Genomic DNA, 20,637 nt, shown 5'->3' with positions numbered 1-20,637 from the left:
TGCTCCAATGAAAGCAGAGTTCATTATCAGACCCCAGGCTAATGAATGATTATGGTTGACTTCACTTTTCTCTAGTGTTTTTTTTTCCTTTCTAACTTGTTCAAACAAACCTCAGACCTAAAATGTGTGGAAAAAAATTACTGGCACTACTTGTGGATGGTTCCATTCACTTAACCAAGACTGCTCATCTTGGTTCATTTTTAAAGTACACGGTCATGAGGTACAGTTCACTAAGCAAGGAAGATACTGCAAATGACTCGAACAAGTCCCCAGTGTCTTAGACGTATACACACTGTGTCCTCCACAGCAGAAGGACAGACAGGTAGAGAGACTGACAGTTCAGGACAGCTCAGTGATGTCCACAGCATTTCCTCTCTTCAGCTTGGGCGTCTTACTGTCCTTAGGGCAGCGTTTATAGATAAGGGAAGGCCCACCGCCTCCCTGGAGGTTCTGGAGGTCTTGGATTTGTGTGTCAGGGGCCAGGGGCAGGACGTCTCCCTCACTCCTCCTGTAGAGAGCGTACTCCTCTGACTCAGTCACCCCAATCTTCTCAGCGCACAACTGGGTCAGGTCCGCAGCAGTGACTCCGTCCCTCCATTGCAGAGTCTTCACTACACTGAGCTCTCCATCCTGGAACAGGACCTTCACGAACCTCTGTAGCACATACCCACAGAGCCACAATTATGATCTCATTACAAAAAAAATGCTTTTACGTTTCCGTGAAACAACTAACATCGCCAGTAAGTAATGAAGTAATTTGTCATGCCAATTTATAACATCGGATGTAAATTATTAACAATAAATCACAACCAGTGTCTGTAAGTTTGGCTGATAATAAAACCAAAAAGCTTGGACCGTAATTTCTGAACGAGAGGATTATTAAGATTCCAAAGGAGGGATCTACTGGTCCAGCAGCCAAAGCTCATGCTTAGAGAAACCGAGCATTCCTTTGGCAGCCAGATTAGGCTCAGTCACTTTTTCCATAACATTACAGCCCTCTTCCTCTGGTCTTTTCATCCCATTGTATGGCAGCTAATTCTCTGGCCCATACTGGACATTACAAACTAATTTGGTTTGAACTCCTATTGTGCAGTAAGTCAACATATGTCATGGTTCATCAAGCTAGAGATTGATGACAAAAGACTGACCTCTTGAAGTTTTTTCTGGCTGTGGTCTTTGTTTCTGCGACGACTGCTCCACTCCCTCAGGGAGTCTCTGACCTGTCGTGTAATTCCACTCGGCGACATGGCCTCTGGCTGACTTTGAATCAAACTCAGGCTGGCATACACACTAGTCAGATAATAACCCCCTGAAAATGAAACAGTCATGTTTAAGTGTCATCTAATGAGTGGTATTACAGCAACAACTTCATAAATATTCTTCAATTTGGCTCCTGTCAAGAGTTAATGCTTCATTACAATGCCTTTGGGGACCAAAATTTGTAAACAATTATTTATTGCTTTCAAATTGTAAAGACTATATTAATCTGAGCATAACACTACGATATTATGCATTATTCTTTGTACTGAATTATGCCTGTGCCCTAAGGTGGGGCTGTGCCTGATTGCTTCGTGTGAACAAGTACAATGCACCAACAGTCAATGGGTTAATAGCTCTTTGTTTTCTTCATATCTGGCTGGCACTCCTCAACACACACAGAACAGTGCCAACACATGTAAAGTGCCACTATTTCCTTCATCTGGATTTTTTCCACTTGGCTCTTTTTTTATCCAGTAGTTAAGTTAATTCCTCAAGGTTCAGAAAACGTATCTACTAACTACATGACATTCTGTTATCCTGGCCCTCACACCCTCACTCCCTTTAATTTTGAAATACGTCTGTGATGTACATAAATTGTGTTTTGCTTGTGGGTGTATATGTAACTCTGAATATTTTTACTGAAGAAGTAGCTTTTTACAATGCAACTTTAGTCACAGTTTTCCACAGTGGAAGATGGAGGTGGAATGGGGCACAACACCGAGTTCAAAGGTCTTAATTGGGAAAATAACAGCAACGTCTGTCTGATATTTCCATACCCTCTCCTGTGAGCCACTGGGTTTCCAAAAGCTCCATCATGTACTCCACCTCCAGACACAGCTCTGGCATGTCACACTGCACTAGCACATAGGAGAGAGCTGGCAAGAACTCATCTGCACCAAATTCCTGTCCCGTTTCAACTGAAACCAACAGAATGTTATAACACTTCACGTGTACATCTCTATGAACACATATCAACCCCCCCCCTGCGAATAACACAGTGACAAGTTATTATGGATAACCAATAGGTAGACATTGCCGAGAGCTGGACTTGAACCCCTAAAAAGGCCCAACTGACTGGAAGAGTGCCGTATGACTCTCACAGCATGCAAGTGAGACAAACTCAGCCTTTGATACTAGATATGTCTTGCATACCTGTGTTATTTCTCATGGCTTTGTAGATGAGTTTGCAGACCTGCAGAAGCAGCAGCACTTTGTTGATGGGCGAGTAGGCTTGGCACATGAGCGACAACTTCTGTTTCACCTTCTCAATGCCGTGAGCGTCGGGCACCCCCACATGCACCCCAAACAGCTCCATGGGAGAGCCCTCCCTGGCCCTCTTCAAGCTCTCCATCATCCTCTGGGTAGAGCCGTCTTGTTCATGTAGGCTGTGTAGCGCTGCATCAATTTGACTCTTAAGGGGCTTTAGAACGCAACGGAACATTGCTTTCTCCAGGGCCTGATCTGCAAACATATATATATGTGAACATGTCCAAGGAGGTTAAACACCAGAGCAAAACTGACAATTTTTTCTGAAGATTTGAACCAGTGTTGACAGTAAAACATGACAAATTAAGCTGACTGATTTCTTCGAGAATGGCTAGGTTTTGTACTCATAATAACAAGTTTTTTGGTTACTTTCTTGTTATTCATAACAAGAGGGCTTGAGTTCCTATAAAAACACTTCGCATCAAAGTTGAATCTACAGAATTACACTCTGTAGATAGTTTGATTTGACTTTGCAAGGACTCTGCGTTCGCGTACCTTGCTCGTCCTCTGGCAGCAGGGTCTCAATAGGAGGCTGGAGTTCCCCGCACTCCAGCAGGAAGGCCTTGGCCTGCGTGAGAAAGAGTCGCAGACCTTGCAGAAGCTCAGAGGCTGATGTCAAACATGGGGACTTGAGCTTTTCCCTCTGTGTCGTCAGGAAGTCCTGTACCAGTGAGCCGAACGCTGTCTGACGATCGCGCGACAAGTGTTCCAACAGCAGAGCTACACGTTTTTCTGGTACAAAGAACGACATGAAGGCGGCGCTCATCTTGCGTAGGGCGGACAGGGACTGCCGAGGCTTTGCTGGGTTTTCTGTGCAGGGATTGTTGATGATTTCTGTGATCGCTACGCTCTCTGGGCTCTCTTCCGCCTCCTCCAGGCTGCTAAAGGAACTGCTACTGTCCAGCTCACTCAGGGATGGAGCTCGACTCTGCTCCAATACCAGACCAACCTCTTCATCCTGGTCTTCCTCTTCTTTCTCTCTTTTCTCCCTTTGGGTTTTCTCTCGAGCCTGAATGCACAAAGACCGTCCATGAAAAAATCCAGCTGGTTATGAGATAATATAAATCAAATTAAATTAAATGCAGGAGTTTTAATCATGTGTCAGAACCCAGTCATAGCATATTTTTTTATCAAGCCATAACATCTCTAAAGGACATTCAACTCTGCACTTCATACAATAAATTATCCTTATCCCCTTTATTTTGATACCTGCAAGAGAGCTTTGGGCATCTGGTAGTCATCCTCCTCAACAGTGGGAGAGAGAGCAGGACTGGTCATAGGAGTAAGCTTCTTGGGGAGAACCAAGCTAGGGTGCATGTAGTCTGAGTCCTCCTCCTGAGCTGGTGCTGCTTTTTCCTCTACCTCCTCTTTGGCATCCACCCCACTGGTGACTGTTCCCTGCGCTGCCTTCTTTCTGTTTTTGGCTTTGGCCAGCAGCGGTGGTGGGGGAGGCGGAATGACTGGGGGGGACAATGGGCCAGACGTTTCCGTGGAGACACGCACCTTGAAGCTCTGTTTAAGGCGGTTGGATCTCTGAATGGTACTGCGGCCAGGATGTTCGTGCAGGAACAGTGGATTGATAAAACACAGAGCTCCCTTCCCCGCCCCCAAATCCAGCTCAAGTGGGCTCCGTGTCTGGAGCGGGCAGAACTCCTGGAACAGAGTTGGGTTCTCCTGGGGAGCGTGGATGTCTGGTGGGGCTGGGCTTCGGGGCAAGGATGCGTCAGACACTGATGGTCCATTACGTGGGCCACGAAAGTTTAACTGAGAACTCCAGAACTCTGGATAGAGTACACATGTAAATCAATATCAGTGAATCACAGACCTTTTCCTCATGCCCCTGCAAGTATTTACATAACAGTGCCCCTGTGTGGCATTACTTCATGGGTTTCCACATAAATATAATGCTGAGCACAGATAAAGATAGGCCCAAAGCACTATAGGCTATTAGGAAGTTTCCAGAAGTTCCCTGATAGCAAAGTATCCCATTGTTTTCCACTGGTACTGATTCTAATGATAAAGTCTGTAACACATTTATAATACTACAGCAGGTGCATATTACCTCTAAATTTTGGGCAGTTTTGACAGTTGAGAGCTCCTATGCCTTTTATTGTGGGCTATTGCTTTTTATCTAGGAGACCCAGAGACAGTTCTCATCACTTTGTAATACCTAAGGGAATGATCTGTTGATTGAACCAATAAGCAAAGGCCAAATGTATCTAGGAGTTCCAGCAGAAACCTTTCAGGTGCTGAGATTTTCTGGAACCCAACAACAACCCATCTGACTTGTACTCACCTACACCCATATGTGAGATAGACTCCAGCTGCTTGTGGGACGAGGCCTTGGCTATGGCCTCAGGTAACTCCAGAGTGAACGGTAAGACATCTCTGAAACAAAGATCACACACAGTTTCATATACCACACACACAATGATCACACACAGTGGATGGACAACAAGGTGAGAACCATAGAGGCTCACAATAACTACAAAAGGTTCTCCTAATTCAGAAGGTTTAGGTGTTCAGAAATACCAGGTTAATTGATGGATACAGAGCTAGTGTAGGGAGTTGTGGTAAATTAAAGCAAATTTGTACCTGCTAACGCAGTAGAAGGCAATGAGTCTGCAAAGGTCTGGGAAGCTTATGGCAGAATTCTCTAGAGAGAAGGCTGTGGATGAGAGAAAGACATTAAAGGAAGACAATGACAGTCAGATTTCCAGTTATTACCTGAATAATCTGGCAAAGTAACGAATGAGCCAAAATATGTGACCTTTACAATTACTCTCCGTATTTATTTCCTGGGCAGTATGCAAAATTAAATTTAAGCGTGAAACAGCAGGGGGAGTATATTATTTAATATTGGTCATGTTGCATGTAACACACTTCTTTATATTATCTAGTTTGTCATCAGAAAATACACAAACATAAACAATTTGCTGTATTGAAACATTAGGTGTTTTGTTAGAGGAAAATGAAGCCCTCTTTCCCCTTTTTTGTGTCTTGGTGCTTTTCTTTCTTACTAACTGGAGTCTTCCTCGAGGATGACAAACTGTTTAACAAAGGAGGGGATGCTGTCATCTGCCAACCGCACACAGAGCACCTTCTTCAGGAGTGTGTTGGACTTCCGTACCAGGAACGTCTGTCAAGTGACACATCAAAAACACGAGCGTATCAGCGCATTTAGCTCTTACCATGGTGCACAAGTCCTGCAGAGCAGTAAAATCTAGTTTGGTAAGTAGGCTTTCCATTCACTGGGTTTTGGTAGCATGAGGTGATTTTAATGTCAGATAAAGGGGGTTGAATTCTGTGAGGACCCAGCTGAGGCAGTGAGATAGACACAGTTATGGGTAAGTGGTGTTATGTAGAAAAGCTTAAGGCTGTGTGGATGAAAAACGTCTCCTGGAGGGTGTGGTTTATGGAGGTCTAGGGAGGAATTACAGAGGGTGCGAGAGAGCTGCTTTAACTAAGTCCCAACAGGAGCCTAGCAAGTTCTGGCTTGGTTAGATGGAAATCTTTAGATATGCGTTGTTAAGGTGTTGGTTTTGTTTCTACGCTTGTATGAGAAGTGACACTTTTGAGATGAATAACATTTGACATACCTGCACTTCATAAATCTACTGAAATGACAATGAGATAGAAGTTAAATTATAACTATAAACTAAAAATTATCTCTCCAAAGTCTCACATCTGCAAAGGGTCTCTCAAGCTGCACAAGCACATCAAATCTGTTTTTTGTTTTGTTTTGTTTTCTTTTCTTTTAGTTGCTTACATAGTTTTAACTTCTGTAAATGCATGTTAACCCTGTACATAATGAAGCTCAGTTTTCTAACTTTGCCTGAATCGTGTAAATGGTTCTAACCACACTCCAGTAATGTTTGCAGGACCTTAACAACTAGGAAAGCTCCCTTTACTGTCTCGTTGTCCTTTATGTCTATTGTACAGAAGGTACCAATGAGTCTTTATCATAATGCTTTCACCTAAGAAGTCAATTCACATTTTACGAAGAAAAGGGAGAGCTGAAGGAAATTATTGTGACAGTGCTTCAGATACCCTAAATATATATTTGATGATGATATATAATATTTTTATGGTGATGCCTCTCACCCCTGGGGGCTCTCTCTGAAGGATGTGCAGGGCAGTGGCTGAATTGATGGACAGCTGGAGCCACACAGGGTGTGTGAGGAGCAGGCGGTCCAGCACGCTGATACGTTTCAGGGAAGCACGCTGAGGGCATGGCTGCTTTTCACCCAGCGACTGGGGGTCGGGGTAGTCATACACAGGGTCGTCCTTCATCTAGTGCATGTGTGTGCATGCACAAACACACACACACACAAACACACACAAACACACACACACACACACACAGACACACACAAATACAAAAGAACACAATCAAACAAGAACAGGATGTCCATATTGTTAAATACTCTTGTGAACAAATATATCTAGATAAAGTTCATTCCAAAAATCCAAGACACTAAGTGTCACTGTGACAGAATGATTCACGTACCGAAAATGTTTCACTGCTTTTTTTGTGTTTTGTAAAAAGGAAGAAACATTTCCATTAACGGGTCTTTTTATACCATGAACTTTTAACCTTGGGTCTTCTGTATCTCTTCGCAGTGAGCTGTAAAGTACTGCACTGTGGCACTTTCCCCACTATGTCACAATTTAGATGGGATTTGTCTTTTTGCATATGAACATTAGAATTCCTGGAGCTCAACCAGCTTGGTTTTTCAAACTATTTTTACATCTTCCCTTTCCTCTCATTGATGGGGTAACTACCTCTTCCTGTTCTGTCAGGTGATTTGTATGTTAGCATGTGCTCTGTGTTTGCTGATGACCATTTATTTTCTGTGGTTTTGGGGAAACTCCCCTGCTAACTATACCCTTTGTGGAGATCATGTGAAGACTATGTGTCATATCCAAAGTAAAGCTAGAGCTGTGTAAACTATTCTCTACCTCCAACACTCATTCACAAGTTCATGTCCCTTCTCTTTCATGACTGACGCTGTTTCACTTGTGGCACTCATTATGGATATGAGCTAAATTCAGTCTTGGATGTTTAAGAGTCATGCTCTGATATCAAAATACCCCCCCCCCCCAAAAAAAACAAACAAAACAGTTTTTAACAATCCCCCAAAAAACTTTGCACATCTGTTGTTCTGGCATTATCTTTAGTTATTTCTCACGAGAAATCGGAGTCAGCCCATAGTCACACCACAGTCTCTTCTGATTCTGGGAGGCGACTAATCACCTTATTTGGAAACTATTCCCTTAACAGAGACTCATGAAGATTTCAGTTACGCTACCAATATATTTAGTAATACATTGAGTATGTGAGGCACAGACACATGTCATGTCTCCACTGAAGTGAGAGTGGATGTGCCAGTGTAGGATGTGCATCAGAACCTACCCAATTCAACAAAAATCAATCTGACTGTAGCTGTTAGTCACAGCATTCATACTTCATGATTATTTTGGCATGAAAATAGGAAAGAATGTGTTACCATCGGATGGGAGGACAAACAGTTTGCCATGCTTCATTACATTTTCCTCTCAGATAACACAGTTTCATGCTATTCTAATGAGTAAGCACTTCTGAGTTGCCTTTATAATCTAATGACTCATTTTTGAGAAATGCGTCTTTGTGGAGTTTATGGAGTTTTATCTGGACCAAAGACTTTCTGACGACTAGGATTGGGTGACAGGCGATTTTTTTCATGAGTTGGTACAGAATACTCCTCAGTGAGAGTGGATGGTTGCCATGGTAACTGAGGTTCAAATATCAAGGTGGGTGTTCTGGCCCACTGGCATTCCCACTCCCGGAGCTGAGGTTTTTTGGGAAAGGGAAGGAATTTCTTTTAAGCCTTTGGCAAAGCTATTAATGCTAACCTACTTTCTGTAGCCGAGTTATGAATTAGTGTCTGAGGTGATGAAAGACACGTGTAAAGTTTTATGCATTACTAAGCCACTTAGAAAACACTCATATGGCATCTTCAAATTACTATACTATACTATACTCCACCACACTACACTATACTGTACTATATACAATGGCATGTCAGTGTAGTAAGTACAAAGAACAGCCAGACAGAGGATCATGATTTTACAAGGCCAGAGCTGTAGCAGTGAGACAGTGAGACAGAAGTGGCTGTTGTGTTAAGTAGTGTTATTAAGAAAAACAGCGAGATGTACGAAAGGACACATCCCTCCCAGAGGGTGTGGTTTTGTGGAGGTATAAGGCAGAGTTACAGACTGTGGGAGACAGCAGCTTTAACGGCGTCCTGACAGGAGCCTGGCAAGTCCTGGCTTGGTTAAGTGGAAATGTTTAAATATGTGTTGTGAAGGCTTTGGTATTGTTTGTACACTAACACAAGTACTAGCTCATTAGAGGAGGATAAAATGACCAAAGACTGCACTTCATAGATCTATTCAATTCACAATATGATGGTAATGGCATTTTATAAAAAAATGTTAAATATTTCCCAAATGATAATTTTGCATAAGGGACAAACTGTTTGGTTGAATGAGACCTCACATGGTTGTACGTAGTTACATTTTAGGATGTCCCAAAGTATATGGATGGATTAATCAGGGATTGCTCTATATCTGTTCTCTATTCATCACTGAGCTATTAACAATCTTAATTAAAACATCTTCAGACTTAGAGGGAATTTAAATTTTAAGCAAATCTTTCTTTGTGACACGGCACATTTTCCAAAAACCACTCTTCTTTTCACAAAGGTTGAACAAATTAATCTACTTACTTGAGCTTCCAAGGTTTATTTAATTTTGAACAAGTGTGACTTTGTGCCAGCCCATATAAGTAATTTAGAGCATATAAGTAATGTTCCAGTAAAACATTAAATACCCTGTAACGCGTGTAAAAAAAGAATGGGACTGATAGAAGCTGAACTCAATCAACCGATTAATCAACTGAACACATCTCTGAATAGCTGGATCATGTGGTATTTGTCCATCCTGGGTACACATCTTTTGTCAAACAGAGATGTTAGCAAAATCGGTGTACTCCTCCCTATCCTTGTCTTGTATGTGTCACCTATGAATATTACATAGACCAGTTCTTGTAATTTCAGCATTACATAACTAAACAAAACCCACTACATCAGCAAGTATGAGCTGATTGGGTAGTACTATGGAAATGGTGATTTGAGAACATAAAGATTCCAATCTTTTCTCTGCATATTCAAATTCGAATTCTTCCGTTGCTCTTCTTTAATCTTTAAGAGATTCAGATTAGATAGTGTGCATTGTGGTAAACACTTTTTCCCCTCCTGCAGCTTTCCGCCTTATACTTCCCAAAGAGTTGAAAATAAGAGGTCTCACAATGCACATTAACTCAAAAACAAGCGTGAAATTGTGCTCCCGAGGAGGAAGCCTCGGAAGGGTACTGTGTAACACCATGTTCTCCTTCATAATTAGTATATCAAGTATAAACACCATGTGGAAGCTATTCAACCTTGTAATTTCTGCCTTTTTCACAGGATGGCACAAAACCATTTCCATTTTGTGGCCGAAGCAGAGCGCATGGATCTCTCTTTGCCACTTTGGCAGGGAAACTTCTGATACACGTGTCAAGTGTCGTGATGTCACCTACGTACGCAATTAATGTAAATTCATCCCCAAACGCAACAAAACATAATTCACTGTACTATCTATTAAACGGTATGTCTATTAATCACTGTATGATTTCGTCAAAATTAGCTAAAAGATAAAGGGATGGGAGAGACAGCATAAAATCAAAGCGCTAGTTCTGCAGCTCAGTCCAGCATATGTCACTTAAGGATGCGGAATAACTGGTGAGTTATACTAAACACTGAGAATAAAGACAATCACCAGAAAACAAGCTTTCCTTAAACAATGTGTTCAAGCACGTGTTTTACCTATAGCTCACCCTAATTCTGTTTTCCAAGGTTTCAGTCCTGTCTTGTTCTGTGCTAAAGTTTGACTTAGTCATTTTATAGCATACAGGTACAAAGTACATAGAGTTCACGAGGAAAAACTCACCTTTGTTAACACCTTATCAAATCAGGTCAGCCGATCCTGCAAAACTGTGTAGCCAAATTGTAGGCAAATCCATAAAAGCTGTTACAAACAGGGAAAGAGTCCAGTTACACTCGTTGTTGTAATGTATCGTGTTATTTCCGCGTCAACAAATTGGAAATAACGCCGTCTGTGACTCTGCTTTATAAGTCATCGTGAAACTGTGATTCAGAGGGTTACCACAGTCTTCCTGCGTGTGTTTTCCAGTTGCACATTCACATTCTTACCGATAAGAAATCAAAAACTTTTCGCTCGAAGAATTGTTATGCGCATGCGTTTGTTTTAATCTATTCGTTAAAGTGAAAATGAGCAGAAATTATCCTCTCTAGACAACATAAGGCATAAATATTAGTAGGGCAATTGGAAAATACATAGCTTTGACATTAATGAACGAATGTGTATGATAAACACATAAGAATATGGTTATGAATATGATATGGCCATGAATATAAAAGCAATAAAACAACCTCGTTTTTCCACTGTTACATCGTACACCCGCACAATTTGTGCGGAGTCAGTTTGGTCTTGATTTGTTGCATAATTTTATGTTTTAAAATGAGTGGAATCATATCAAAAGTATACACACCTATGTTTCAGGTGGAAAATTTTTCCGTTTCAATAATGAAGGCTAATTAGAAGCACCATTTGGGCAAAGAAATAACAGAAGATCAGTGGGAAATAATACCTCCATCCTCAGTTGTTCAAAGCACATCCTTATTTAATTCAGCGTTGTTTATTGTCTTCTTTTGTCTAAAACAAAGCCTTACATTTCCCCCCCTGAGATCAGTTCTACCTGTGGCACATGTAACCAATTGGTTACAATTGGTTGCATGGACTTAAGTCTCTGACACTCTTTTACACATTCTGGTCCACTCCAATTTTGACATCATTCTGGGCCTCTGTATTTGAAGTGCTCTCAGATATAACAAGAATACCAATTGAGCTGTGTCCTTTAATTGGACTTTTTGATATAGCATCAGAAGACCTCAACCTACCAATCACAGTCAGACAGCACAACCTACTGCTCTTTCCTAACAAGGCGTTTAATTCATAGAAAAAAAGGACCATCAACACCACTCCTCCCATCTTTGGTTGGTGGATCTGTGATATTATTTGATTTTTTTCTATTAAAAAAATTGCAAGGTACACATTGCAAGGATCCACTGAAAAGCTCTTTGCTGTATGACAGTTGTTTCCCTCCTGTGTCAAGAGTCTAAATAAGCCTTTCTTAAGCTTCTCTTGTGTGTTGTATTGTTGATGTAATTGCAAATTGTGAGCATTTTTTCAGCATGGAACTGCACAGTTTGTTGCCTCTCCTTTCTTTACTTTTTTATTTAGTAATTATGTGGTGTTTGATGTGATTTCCCATTTTGAGTTGTTTATTGATGGAGTTGCTATGTACTAATTAATTAATTACGTTACATTACTCGTCTACCACTGCTGCCCTTTTTAGGGTTCACAATTCACTTATAAGAATGTAATTACAGTAAGATGATGGCTCAGATGTGTATACTCCTGAGCAGACGTACCTGATTGTACTGGCCCAATTCTTTTGTTAAGATTGTAGTCATATACTGTCAGTATGTCTAATGTACCGTAGTAGCCTGACTCCATGAAAAGCAATGTTCCCCAAAGGGTCCATTCATAATAATTATAGGACCACGATGTGGAATTGCGTCTGCCCCTCCCCCGTCGTACCCCCAGAAAAACGCGTCAGTCAAAAACCGGAAACGGATATGAACATTCTGCACCTCGTTAGGTAAGAAGAACCGATCCCTTTTCTCTCTTGCTTAAGATATTAATATTATTCCGGACTGAAGTTTTCATTGCAAAAGAATATTGAATTTTATGACGTAAAGTTTCGGTTAGGGCGTTCCAAGCAAATTAGTTTGACTGTATTTTCTGTCATTTTCATTATTGCCTTAAGTATTGTCACAAAGCTAAGTTGCTAGCCAACATGTTTGCTATCGGAGCTGACGTTGTTTTCTAGCTAATTCAGTGTGTTAGTTCGTTAGATACGTAGCTTTTAGCCGACTAGCAAGGTTTTTGACTATGTGTCGTTAACAAATTACTGCGCGCTGACGACCCATTAGTGAGAGTTTTGGACCAGGATCAGCTAAATTAGCATCTTCAAACGGATCAGCGATGCATAACGCTAAATAGGCCGGAGGTATGCAGTTGAAATGCTTTTGTAACTAAAGACCACCAACGTGTCTCGTTTGCTAGCGAGCTAAGTCTTGCTAACTTGGTCAAGCTACCCAGTATACTTGGCATTCGTGGGGGGAGGGGGCTGAAGTTACGAAGCAACGGGTTTTGTTTGCATTTGTATCGACGGCCGTTTCCGTTCCTTGCCAGACTTTTTGTAGGCCTCGAATTCTTTTATTCTACAATTTACAGCGCATCACTTTCTTTCTTGCAGACCGTATACCGCAAATTATGTCTTTATAAACATTTTGGAGGACGCGGCTTTTTTTAAAAGTAGTATTCCCATTAAACGGTCATGTTACATTTTGTGTTTGTACATTTTATGACTTTTTACTTCACTGTGTACGTGTCATGAATATAACTTTCTTTGCATTACCCGTCTTTGCTCATATTAACCGACTTTCCCTGAATACATTGTTTGGAATTGAGTCGTGTATTGTTGATATGCCCCTAATTATTACAGGATGTTCAAAGAAAATAATTGCTGATACTTGTCCCATATCTGTAGGTGTACTTAAGTGCAATGGAGAAGAGTAGCCCGGTGAAGCTGTTTGTTGGGAATCTCCCCTTGGACACTTCTCAGAGTGACCTGGAAGCCCTGTTTGCTCCCTATGGCGAAATGGTGGCCTGTAGCATGCTGAAGCATTATGCCTTTGTTCACCTGCTGGGCGACGGAGCTGCCGAACGTGCCATCAACGACCTGCATGGCTCAGAGTTTCGTGGTCGCAACCTGGTTGTAGAGGAGCCGCGGTCTAGGAATCCGAATGCCACAAAGGTTTTCGTGGGGAATCTTAGTGCCACCAGTACCACAGAGGACCTACAGGAACTTTTTCAGAATTATGGGAAAGTTCTGGATTGTGTCAAAGTTCAAAGTAAGCAGCTCACATCATTATTTGCCATTATTAAGCTGTGCTCTGCTACCCTTAGTAATGTTTGTCGTTGCTTGTCGTTGAGAACAAATTCTCAAACTTTTTTCACCTAAGTGTCCCTTGATACAGTGTTTCCCACTCCTGGCCCTGGAAGTTCACAGGAACGACCTTTGCACTAACCCAGCTGGTTTAACGAATGAAGATTGATGTGTAGCACTGTCTATGTCTTTATGGTTCTTGTGGTTCTTAAGTCTCTCTCCTGTCTGCTTTCAGCCAAATTCCCAGCAGGTTATGCTTTTGTTCACATGGAGAACAAGGAGGAAGCGATGCTGGCTATTGAAGCACTTCACGGATACATGTTTAAAGGTAGAGCACTGTCCGTTCAGCTCTCCAAGGCAGCGCCTAGCAAACCGCTGGCGACTGTCCCCTGTGCCAGCTGTGGAAAGACAGGCCACTTTGCAGGCGAATGCCCCGTGTCCAGACCCCTAATGGAGCACCATCAGAGCCAGGCAGCTGTGCTTGCAGCTGCTGCCGCTGCTGCCGCTGGCCTACCCTTGCAGGTACAACAAAGCGTCCACAACTCCTTCTACAACACCACAAGCTTTGATCCCACCTACGCAGCCCTCAAAGGCCTGACTACCTCCAGCAAGGATGGCAAACCAGTCAGCCCTGCCGTCTACGGCGCGCTAGCCAGCCAGGTTTACGGCTCCGTAGCTAACCAGGTGTTGGGATCGAGCAGTCAGCCGGCCGAATACGAAAACCCGCCACCCGCAGAAGCAGCATATGGCACTGACGCCGACCCACAGGCCATCTTTGAAGCAGCGAGGGCACGATTCTTTGAACAGGGCCAGCAGGTGCTGGCCGAGCAGCAGGCGGTGACCAAGTCAGACCGGGACCGCAGCCCCGTGAGACGCTCTGCTCCCCTACTGCCAGACCCGGTTCCCAAACCTTTCACCCAGGCGCGGCCCAAAAGAAGAGCTTTACTCCCCACGCCGCCTGGAGGACCAGAAGACCCCTCTGCCTTTGACGGAGACCCCATCTCTAGGTATGTCCATGCACTCTCCTTGTCCCCCGCTGGTGACTGTGATCTCGTTCCTTAGGTTTGGACTTAGCCCTGGACTCTGAGAATTTTTTCTGTGCTCATGGTGATCCAGTGAAGTGGTTGATCTTGTTGACAAACACTGGCCTTAAAACAGTCTGTTTCAAGGGTTAGTCAGATGTTTGGTTCTCCACTAAACCTTCCACTAAAAAAAACCATCAATGGAAAAATTGTCATTTGATTGCTCTTCACACAGAATGTTTGCACCCTTGTATCAGTGTTGTTGTTGTCTATTCTGTGGTCCCCCAAGTATAGACGTGTTAATATTTACAGTTTTATTCTGGGATTTGTTTGAGACATCTTAAAGATCATTAAACCGACTGATTATCATAAAATTGATTAAACATTCAAAGTTGGCAGCTCTTCATTTTTGCAAATTACACTTGTTTTTCTCTGTCCTCGCCAGATGCTACGCAGAGTACTACAAACATTACCAACAGTATCAGCAGTACCAGCCGTACCCGTACTACCCGTACAGCTATATGCCTCCGCCTCCAATGCCCATGCCGCCTCCAGGCCCGATGGATGCCCAGTACCCTGCTGCCCCCGGCACCGTCACCTCACCAAGCGTGTATGAGCCGCCTCCACCACACAAAGAGCCCCTCCTCCGCCGTTCCGATAACCCACACCTCCACCCGCCCGAGCCCCCCTACCGATAGCCCCATGCAACCACAGACACTCTGAGTTTATGTGTGTGTGTTGTGGATGAATAGAAGAGAAAGAGCTGTGTGAGTGAATCTGTGAGAGACTGGTATGGTCCTGCATAGTAGTCTTCAGGAAAGGGATGTTTTAAATCAAAATTTTGTATCATTCAGAGCTGTTGGGGTTTTTTTTTTTTTTTTTTTATCCACATTCAGTAGAGGGATTTATCACTGCAGTGTTTAGGACACGTTCACATTTGTTGGTCCTGATGGTTTGAAACGCTGGGGTGATGCTTTGACTTGTTTGTCTTTTGTTTTTGTTTATTTTTTCCTACAGCGACACAAGTGTTTTACCACTATTCTCTCAATATCGACATTTTTTTTGTTCTTTCTGAACTTAAGAGAAAATGGCAGACCCAGGAAACAGGTTTATTAGAGAAGACTTGTGTTCACAGAATAAGCAGTTGTTGCATGAGTGTCGTCCCTATATGTGTTTTTTTTTTCTTTTCAGTGATGCCTGATTTTACTTTAGCTTGAGAAGCACTTTTTGTTCAAAGTCCGACGAGGGAGGGAAGGAGGGAGAGAGGGAGGGAGAGAGTGTACCTTGTGGAATCCTTAACTGCTTGATTGCTGGAATGTTCCAGAATTTGGAAATAGCCCTTTACATGATCAGATAATCATTTCTAATTTAGTGGGACATTTTGATGAATGGAAAGCATTTAACTTGTTTTGTAAGCCCCCAGAGTGTTGTTCATTTTTTGGGTAGGGAGAGGACGTTGCGGTTACGACTGCCAAGAGAATATTCTAGTTTATTCCCATATATTGCCATACATGCTATGACAATATCTTACATATTAAACGTTTCATCTAATCACCCCACAGGCATAGAATATTTACATTGTGAGAGGGGAATATGCAGTGGACCAGTGTGGATGGTGTGTGTGGTTGGTGTGTGTACATACATATATCTATCTAAGTATCTATCTGAATGTTCATGAGGAGCGGTTTGGATGTGAATACTCAGCTTTTGATCTTATACACAACAGTGCTACATACAGTAACTCATCAGATTTCTTTTTCTTAAATGGGTGGAATTCTGGGCTGGGGATGGATTCAGACTCAGGTGAACGGCAGCAACATAATAGCCTGTTTATAAGCAATTTTTAAATACATACATACATGCATACATATATATATATACACACACTCACATCTCTCAGACCCAATTAAAAAAACCCTTCTCTGTGATGTTAATGGCCTCACAATCTCAACTCTGACCAATATTGTGAGCGTTGATGTAAAATGATAATGGGTGATATACGCAGACTCTTATCTAGTGTTCATTTCCGGAGGTTAACCGCCAAGTTTTCATATAGTCATGGTCACCCAAGTACAGGTACTTACACTGTTGTCTCGCTCTGACTGACTTTAAATGAGTCGGACGTGTCGTCGGAGCCAAATTTGAAAAGGAGGACAGGTGGTACAACCTGCTACTCGCAGGATCATAGAACAATCAGCTACCATCTCAAACCTCTGTTCCTTTTCTGAAATGGACCGTGGGTGCTCTGGTTGTCAATATTAGCTGTCTTGTTCTTCACTGACCCTGTAAAATAGAGCAGAACATGTTATGTTTTTCTTTCCCTTTCATTGTGATTTTCCTTTTTTCTTTCTTTTTCTTTTTTTTTTTTTCTTTTTAAACTTGAGGAGTTCAGAATGATCCCGTTCATTATTTCTTTGAAGCATTTATTTTTTCCCTTTTACATTGACACATCCAATCACTATTCTTCCTTCTTTTTTTGAGGGTCAGACATGTGGAGTAGTGAGCTGTTTGGCTTAAGATATGTTACTTGACTGCTCCTCTTCCACAACGATGTAAAGACTAGTAGTGAAAGATGATGATGACTGCGTTTGAGAATTAATGCCAACTGAAGTGCTTTATTTGAATTCTTATGTATTTCTGTTCAGAATTTCAAACATGTAGAGTGATGTCCCAATTCGTATTTTTAGACGGTTCAAATTAAATGTTCATGGTCAAATTGAAAACTTGGAGACGGCTGTCTGGAAAGGTCAGTTGTGGTCCTAACTCACCTCGGCCAACTACAAATGAGTTTCACAAGTCACATTTGACAGCTTCTTGGATTCTGTGAGGTCTGTTCTGACTTTCTCACCAGACCAAAACCACTAGTGCAGGAACTCATGAACTTTTTTTGCCATCTCTTAGGAAAAGAAATTTAAAAAAAAAATCCTTGATTTCCAGCAGTAAGTCCTAGCTTAATGCCATGTTGCTCTCATACACTATGCAGTGAGGCTAATTTTCATATGTACCCCTAATAGTGACTCACATGCTGTGCTCTTATGAAGTACTTAAGAGAGTGTAGAAACACTGACATTTTTTGATCTGTCTTCAGACTGAAATTTTATACTTAAAAGGAAGGTCACCGATTTGGAGGTTTGGCTATAGACATTCCTCTCTGCATGAATACAAATTCCAGTTAGAAGGTGGGGTGCGCACGCTTTGTGGTGCCGGGGAAAGCACACGTAACCATTGAACCATTAAAAAGCTCTGGCTTTTGAAATGGTGAATAAAATAAAATAAACATCTCCATCTGATTTTGACCAGCATTGCTGGCTAGCGCTTTCAACTTGTCGCTGTGGATGTTTCCAAGCCTGTGATTGGTGGAGTGGAGATGGGAGGGCGGCGGCGGTGGTGTAGCTCTTTCCAGAGCTTCAGACTTCTACACACACACACACACACACACACACACGCCTTGCTGTGGCTAATGTCTTAATGTTTGATACTACAGTGCATGTACTCTTGTTGCTCTTACTGCTCCTCTAGCCACATTCTCCCTTTTCGCTAACTACAGCTAAAATGGCTCCCGGGCCTCAGGACGCCATGTTGAGCATGACGGGGGGAAGAGAATTAAGAGTCGCACAATGCCACGGACGCTGTCCCCACCAAGGTAAAGCCCTCTGCCCCCAACCACGCCTGCACCTTGACCATACACCTCCCCGAAATGAGACCTGTTGGAGGCCTTTAGGTCAGACACACTTTGGACAAAAAAAAAGCCTAACAAAAAATTAGCCACCACCACAAAATTGGAAGGGGTGTTAAAGGCAGGTGTTGATAAAGGAGAGTCCAGGAACGGACAGACTGCAAGCAGCCAAAAGCCTTGCCCCCTTTTTTTCCCCCCTCCTTTGGCTTTACATCTGACACTTTTGGTTTCTTATCTGCCAATTTGAAATGTCAGCAGCTCAGACTCTCACTAATGTATTGCTAAAAAAAAATGTAGACACAGTTGGAGTTAGACATAACTTCAGCAGTGACCATGGTCTTTTCTGTTTGTATTTATTTGATTTGATTTTTTTTGCTTTGGTGTCTCACAACAAGTTTAGATGGCCTCACTGTCAGAAATTCCATTTTGATGGCTGAATTTTTTTTTCTTCTTCTTGGGGAGTGGCTCTAAACATCTAGTTGTTTAGAAAAGTTCAGTCATTCTGATATCAATCAAGGACACACCAAAAAAAAAAAAGAAAAAAAAAAAAGAACACATCAGATGTAAATATCCTCATAGAATGGTTGGAATTAGTGAGATTGGGTAATTGAGGAGCTATTTGCCTTGGCTTGTTTTGTGGCATTTGGTCTCTTTGAAGCATTTCCAGTAAAGGCGAGATGAGACTCACGCTCGAATCTGAGGTGCTCCGGATGTGCTTTGAATGGCTCGGAAGAGAGCAGTGCACAAAGGACGCACTTACTGTCAAAAAGGCAAGAATTGAGGTAGGGCCCTCCTGTCACACACATGCTCACACACACATATACACACACACACACACACACACGTGCACCCACATGAACTGTGCAGACAGTGGGTTGGTGACCGCTATTCTTACTAACTCAAACACATTCTCTTCCTCAGACCCTTTACGCGTAATGGTGTAATCCCATAACACCCCAAACAGCTCCACCATGTCAGCCCGTTAAAACTTACTGAGCTAGTGAAATCTCAGTGGGGTTTTTTTTAAAAAAGCTTTAATGTGCTCAGAGTAGGTCCAACAGCATCATTGCCATCATTAAGGTCCCCCATATTCTATAAGCGTTTAATTCAACTCTACTTAGACACCTGGACACCCATCAGTGGCCTTTATATGCCACAGTTCAGATTTGCATAACGGGTACTGGAACATCTCATGCAGACAATTTTTCTTCTTTCTCTCTCAGAACTCTTAAGATTTTTTGTCCAGACTCAGGCAGGTGTTAATTCAATGCCTTTTAGATCCCAAATTGTTCTTTTGAGCCACCTCTGGTTTTTATTCCCATTTTTTGTTCTATCCCTTGAAGCCCAGCAAGATGCAGTTCACCAACCAATGGCAAGCATGATATTTTTCATAACCCTCCCCCAAGTGTCCAAAAATCTTTCAGTCACCAATCCAAAAGCTGGAAGGTTTAAAGCTTAAACCAGCCTGCCCCCAAAACAAACACATGCACACACACACACGCGCGTGCACGCACACACACATACACACATACACACACATACATACACATACATACACATACATACAGACTGTCTCTGTACAGGAGCATTGTTCCACTTGCGTCATGGTTTGAAATGTAAGGGTATTGTGCCTTTGGACATTAGGCCTCAGAGGGATGATTGTCCTCATTGAGTTTCTCTTTTTTTTTTTGTTTGTTTTTTTTTAATTTTTTTCCCTTTCCCCTTAAACAGTGGTTTTGACTTGTATGGCATTACTGATTATTTCACACAGTCACACACAAGAGGTATTCACAGATTTAGTGTGATTTCACAATTGACTCTTTCCATCGAGGCAAAACATTTCTCTTCCAGTTATCAGTGACTTCATCAGTTTAGTTCATTTCTTTCTGTCTCAATGGGAAAAAAAATGTAAGGGATCCAAATGATTCTGGGGTTGTTTTTTTTTATACTTTGATGCTGGCTTCAGGCCCTGGATTTCACAACTTTGTACTCTTTGTTCTTTGTAAGACTTAATAAATGATGCTGAAATTAATACGTTAGCGTGTTGCTTCTCTTTTCCAAACTACCCCTAACTCAAAACAGCCATTAACATGGATCAAATAATGAGGACACTAAACATTGTCTGAGTATTTATTAACTTAATGCCATTTTGTCTTTAGAACAACCAAAGAATAGTCTTTCTTGGAATACAAGCCTTTAACTAATTCTAGTCGTAAATAACTTTGTAACCAATT

At 42.1% G+C, this 20,637-nt stretch overlaps 2 protein-coding genes across 3 annotated transcripts; one reads left to right on the top strand and one right to left on the bottom strand.

Annotated features, from left to right (window-relative positions):
* Positions 1-226: 226 nt before the first annotated feature.
* On the bottom strand, positions 227-10,642 carry rin1a (Ras and Rab interactor 1a). Its single transcript, XM_030782224.1, has 11 exons — positions 10,558-10,642; positions 6,631-6,819; positions 5,551-5,665; positions 5,122-5,194; positions 4,823-4,914; positions 3,736-4,307; positions 3,022-3,535; positions 2,413-2,721; positions 2,037-2,177; positions 1,149-1,309; positions 227-654 (listed from the first exon to the last, which is right to left on the bottom strand). Exons 2-11 carry the CDS (start codon positions 6,817-6,819, stop codon positions 340-342), a joined length of 2,481 nt encoding a protein of 826 aa, XP_030638084.1. The 5' UTR covers positions 10,558-10,642; the 3' UTR covers positions 227-339.
* A 1,688-nt stretch (positions 10,643-12,330) lies between these two features.
* Positions 12,331-18,475, top strand: rbm14a (RNA binding motif protein 14a). Of its 2 annotated transcripts, XM_030781897.1 has the most exons (5): positions 12,331-12,352; positions 13,307-13,670; positions 13,941-14,712; positions 15,173-15,337; positions 18,275-18,475. In XM_030781897.1, the coding sequence occupies exons 2-5, from the start codon at positions 13,322-13,324 to the stop codon at positions 18,276-18,278; spliced, it is 1,290 nt and encodes a 429-aa protein (XP_030637757.1). In that variant the 5' UTR covers positions 12,331-12,352; positions 13,307-13,321; the 3' UTR covers positions 18,279-18,475. The 2 variants fall into 2 exon arrangements, with proteins under 2 accessions (XP_030637757.1, XP_030637756.1); XM_030781896.1 differs by lacking the exon at positions 18,275-18,475 and having other exon boundaries at positions 15,173-17,697.
* Positions 18,476-20,637: the final 2,162 nt, after the last annotated feature.

This window comes from Chanos chanos, chromosome 8 (genome assembly GCF_902362185.1).
Source record: "Chanos chanos chromosome 8, fChaCha1.1, whole genome shotgun sequence".
NCBI classification, from domain to species: Eukaryota; Metazoa; Chordata; class Actinopteri; order Gonorynchiformes; family Chanidae; genus Chanos; species Chanos chanos.
The sequence above is the reverse complement of the archived record's forward strand: the minus strand, read 5'-3'. Positions and strand labels throughout refer to the sequence as shown.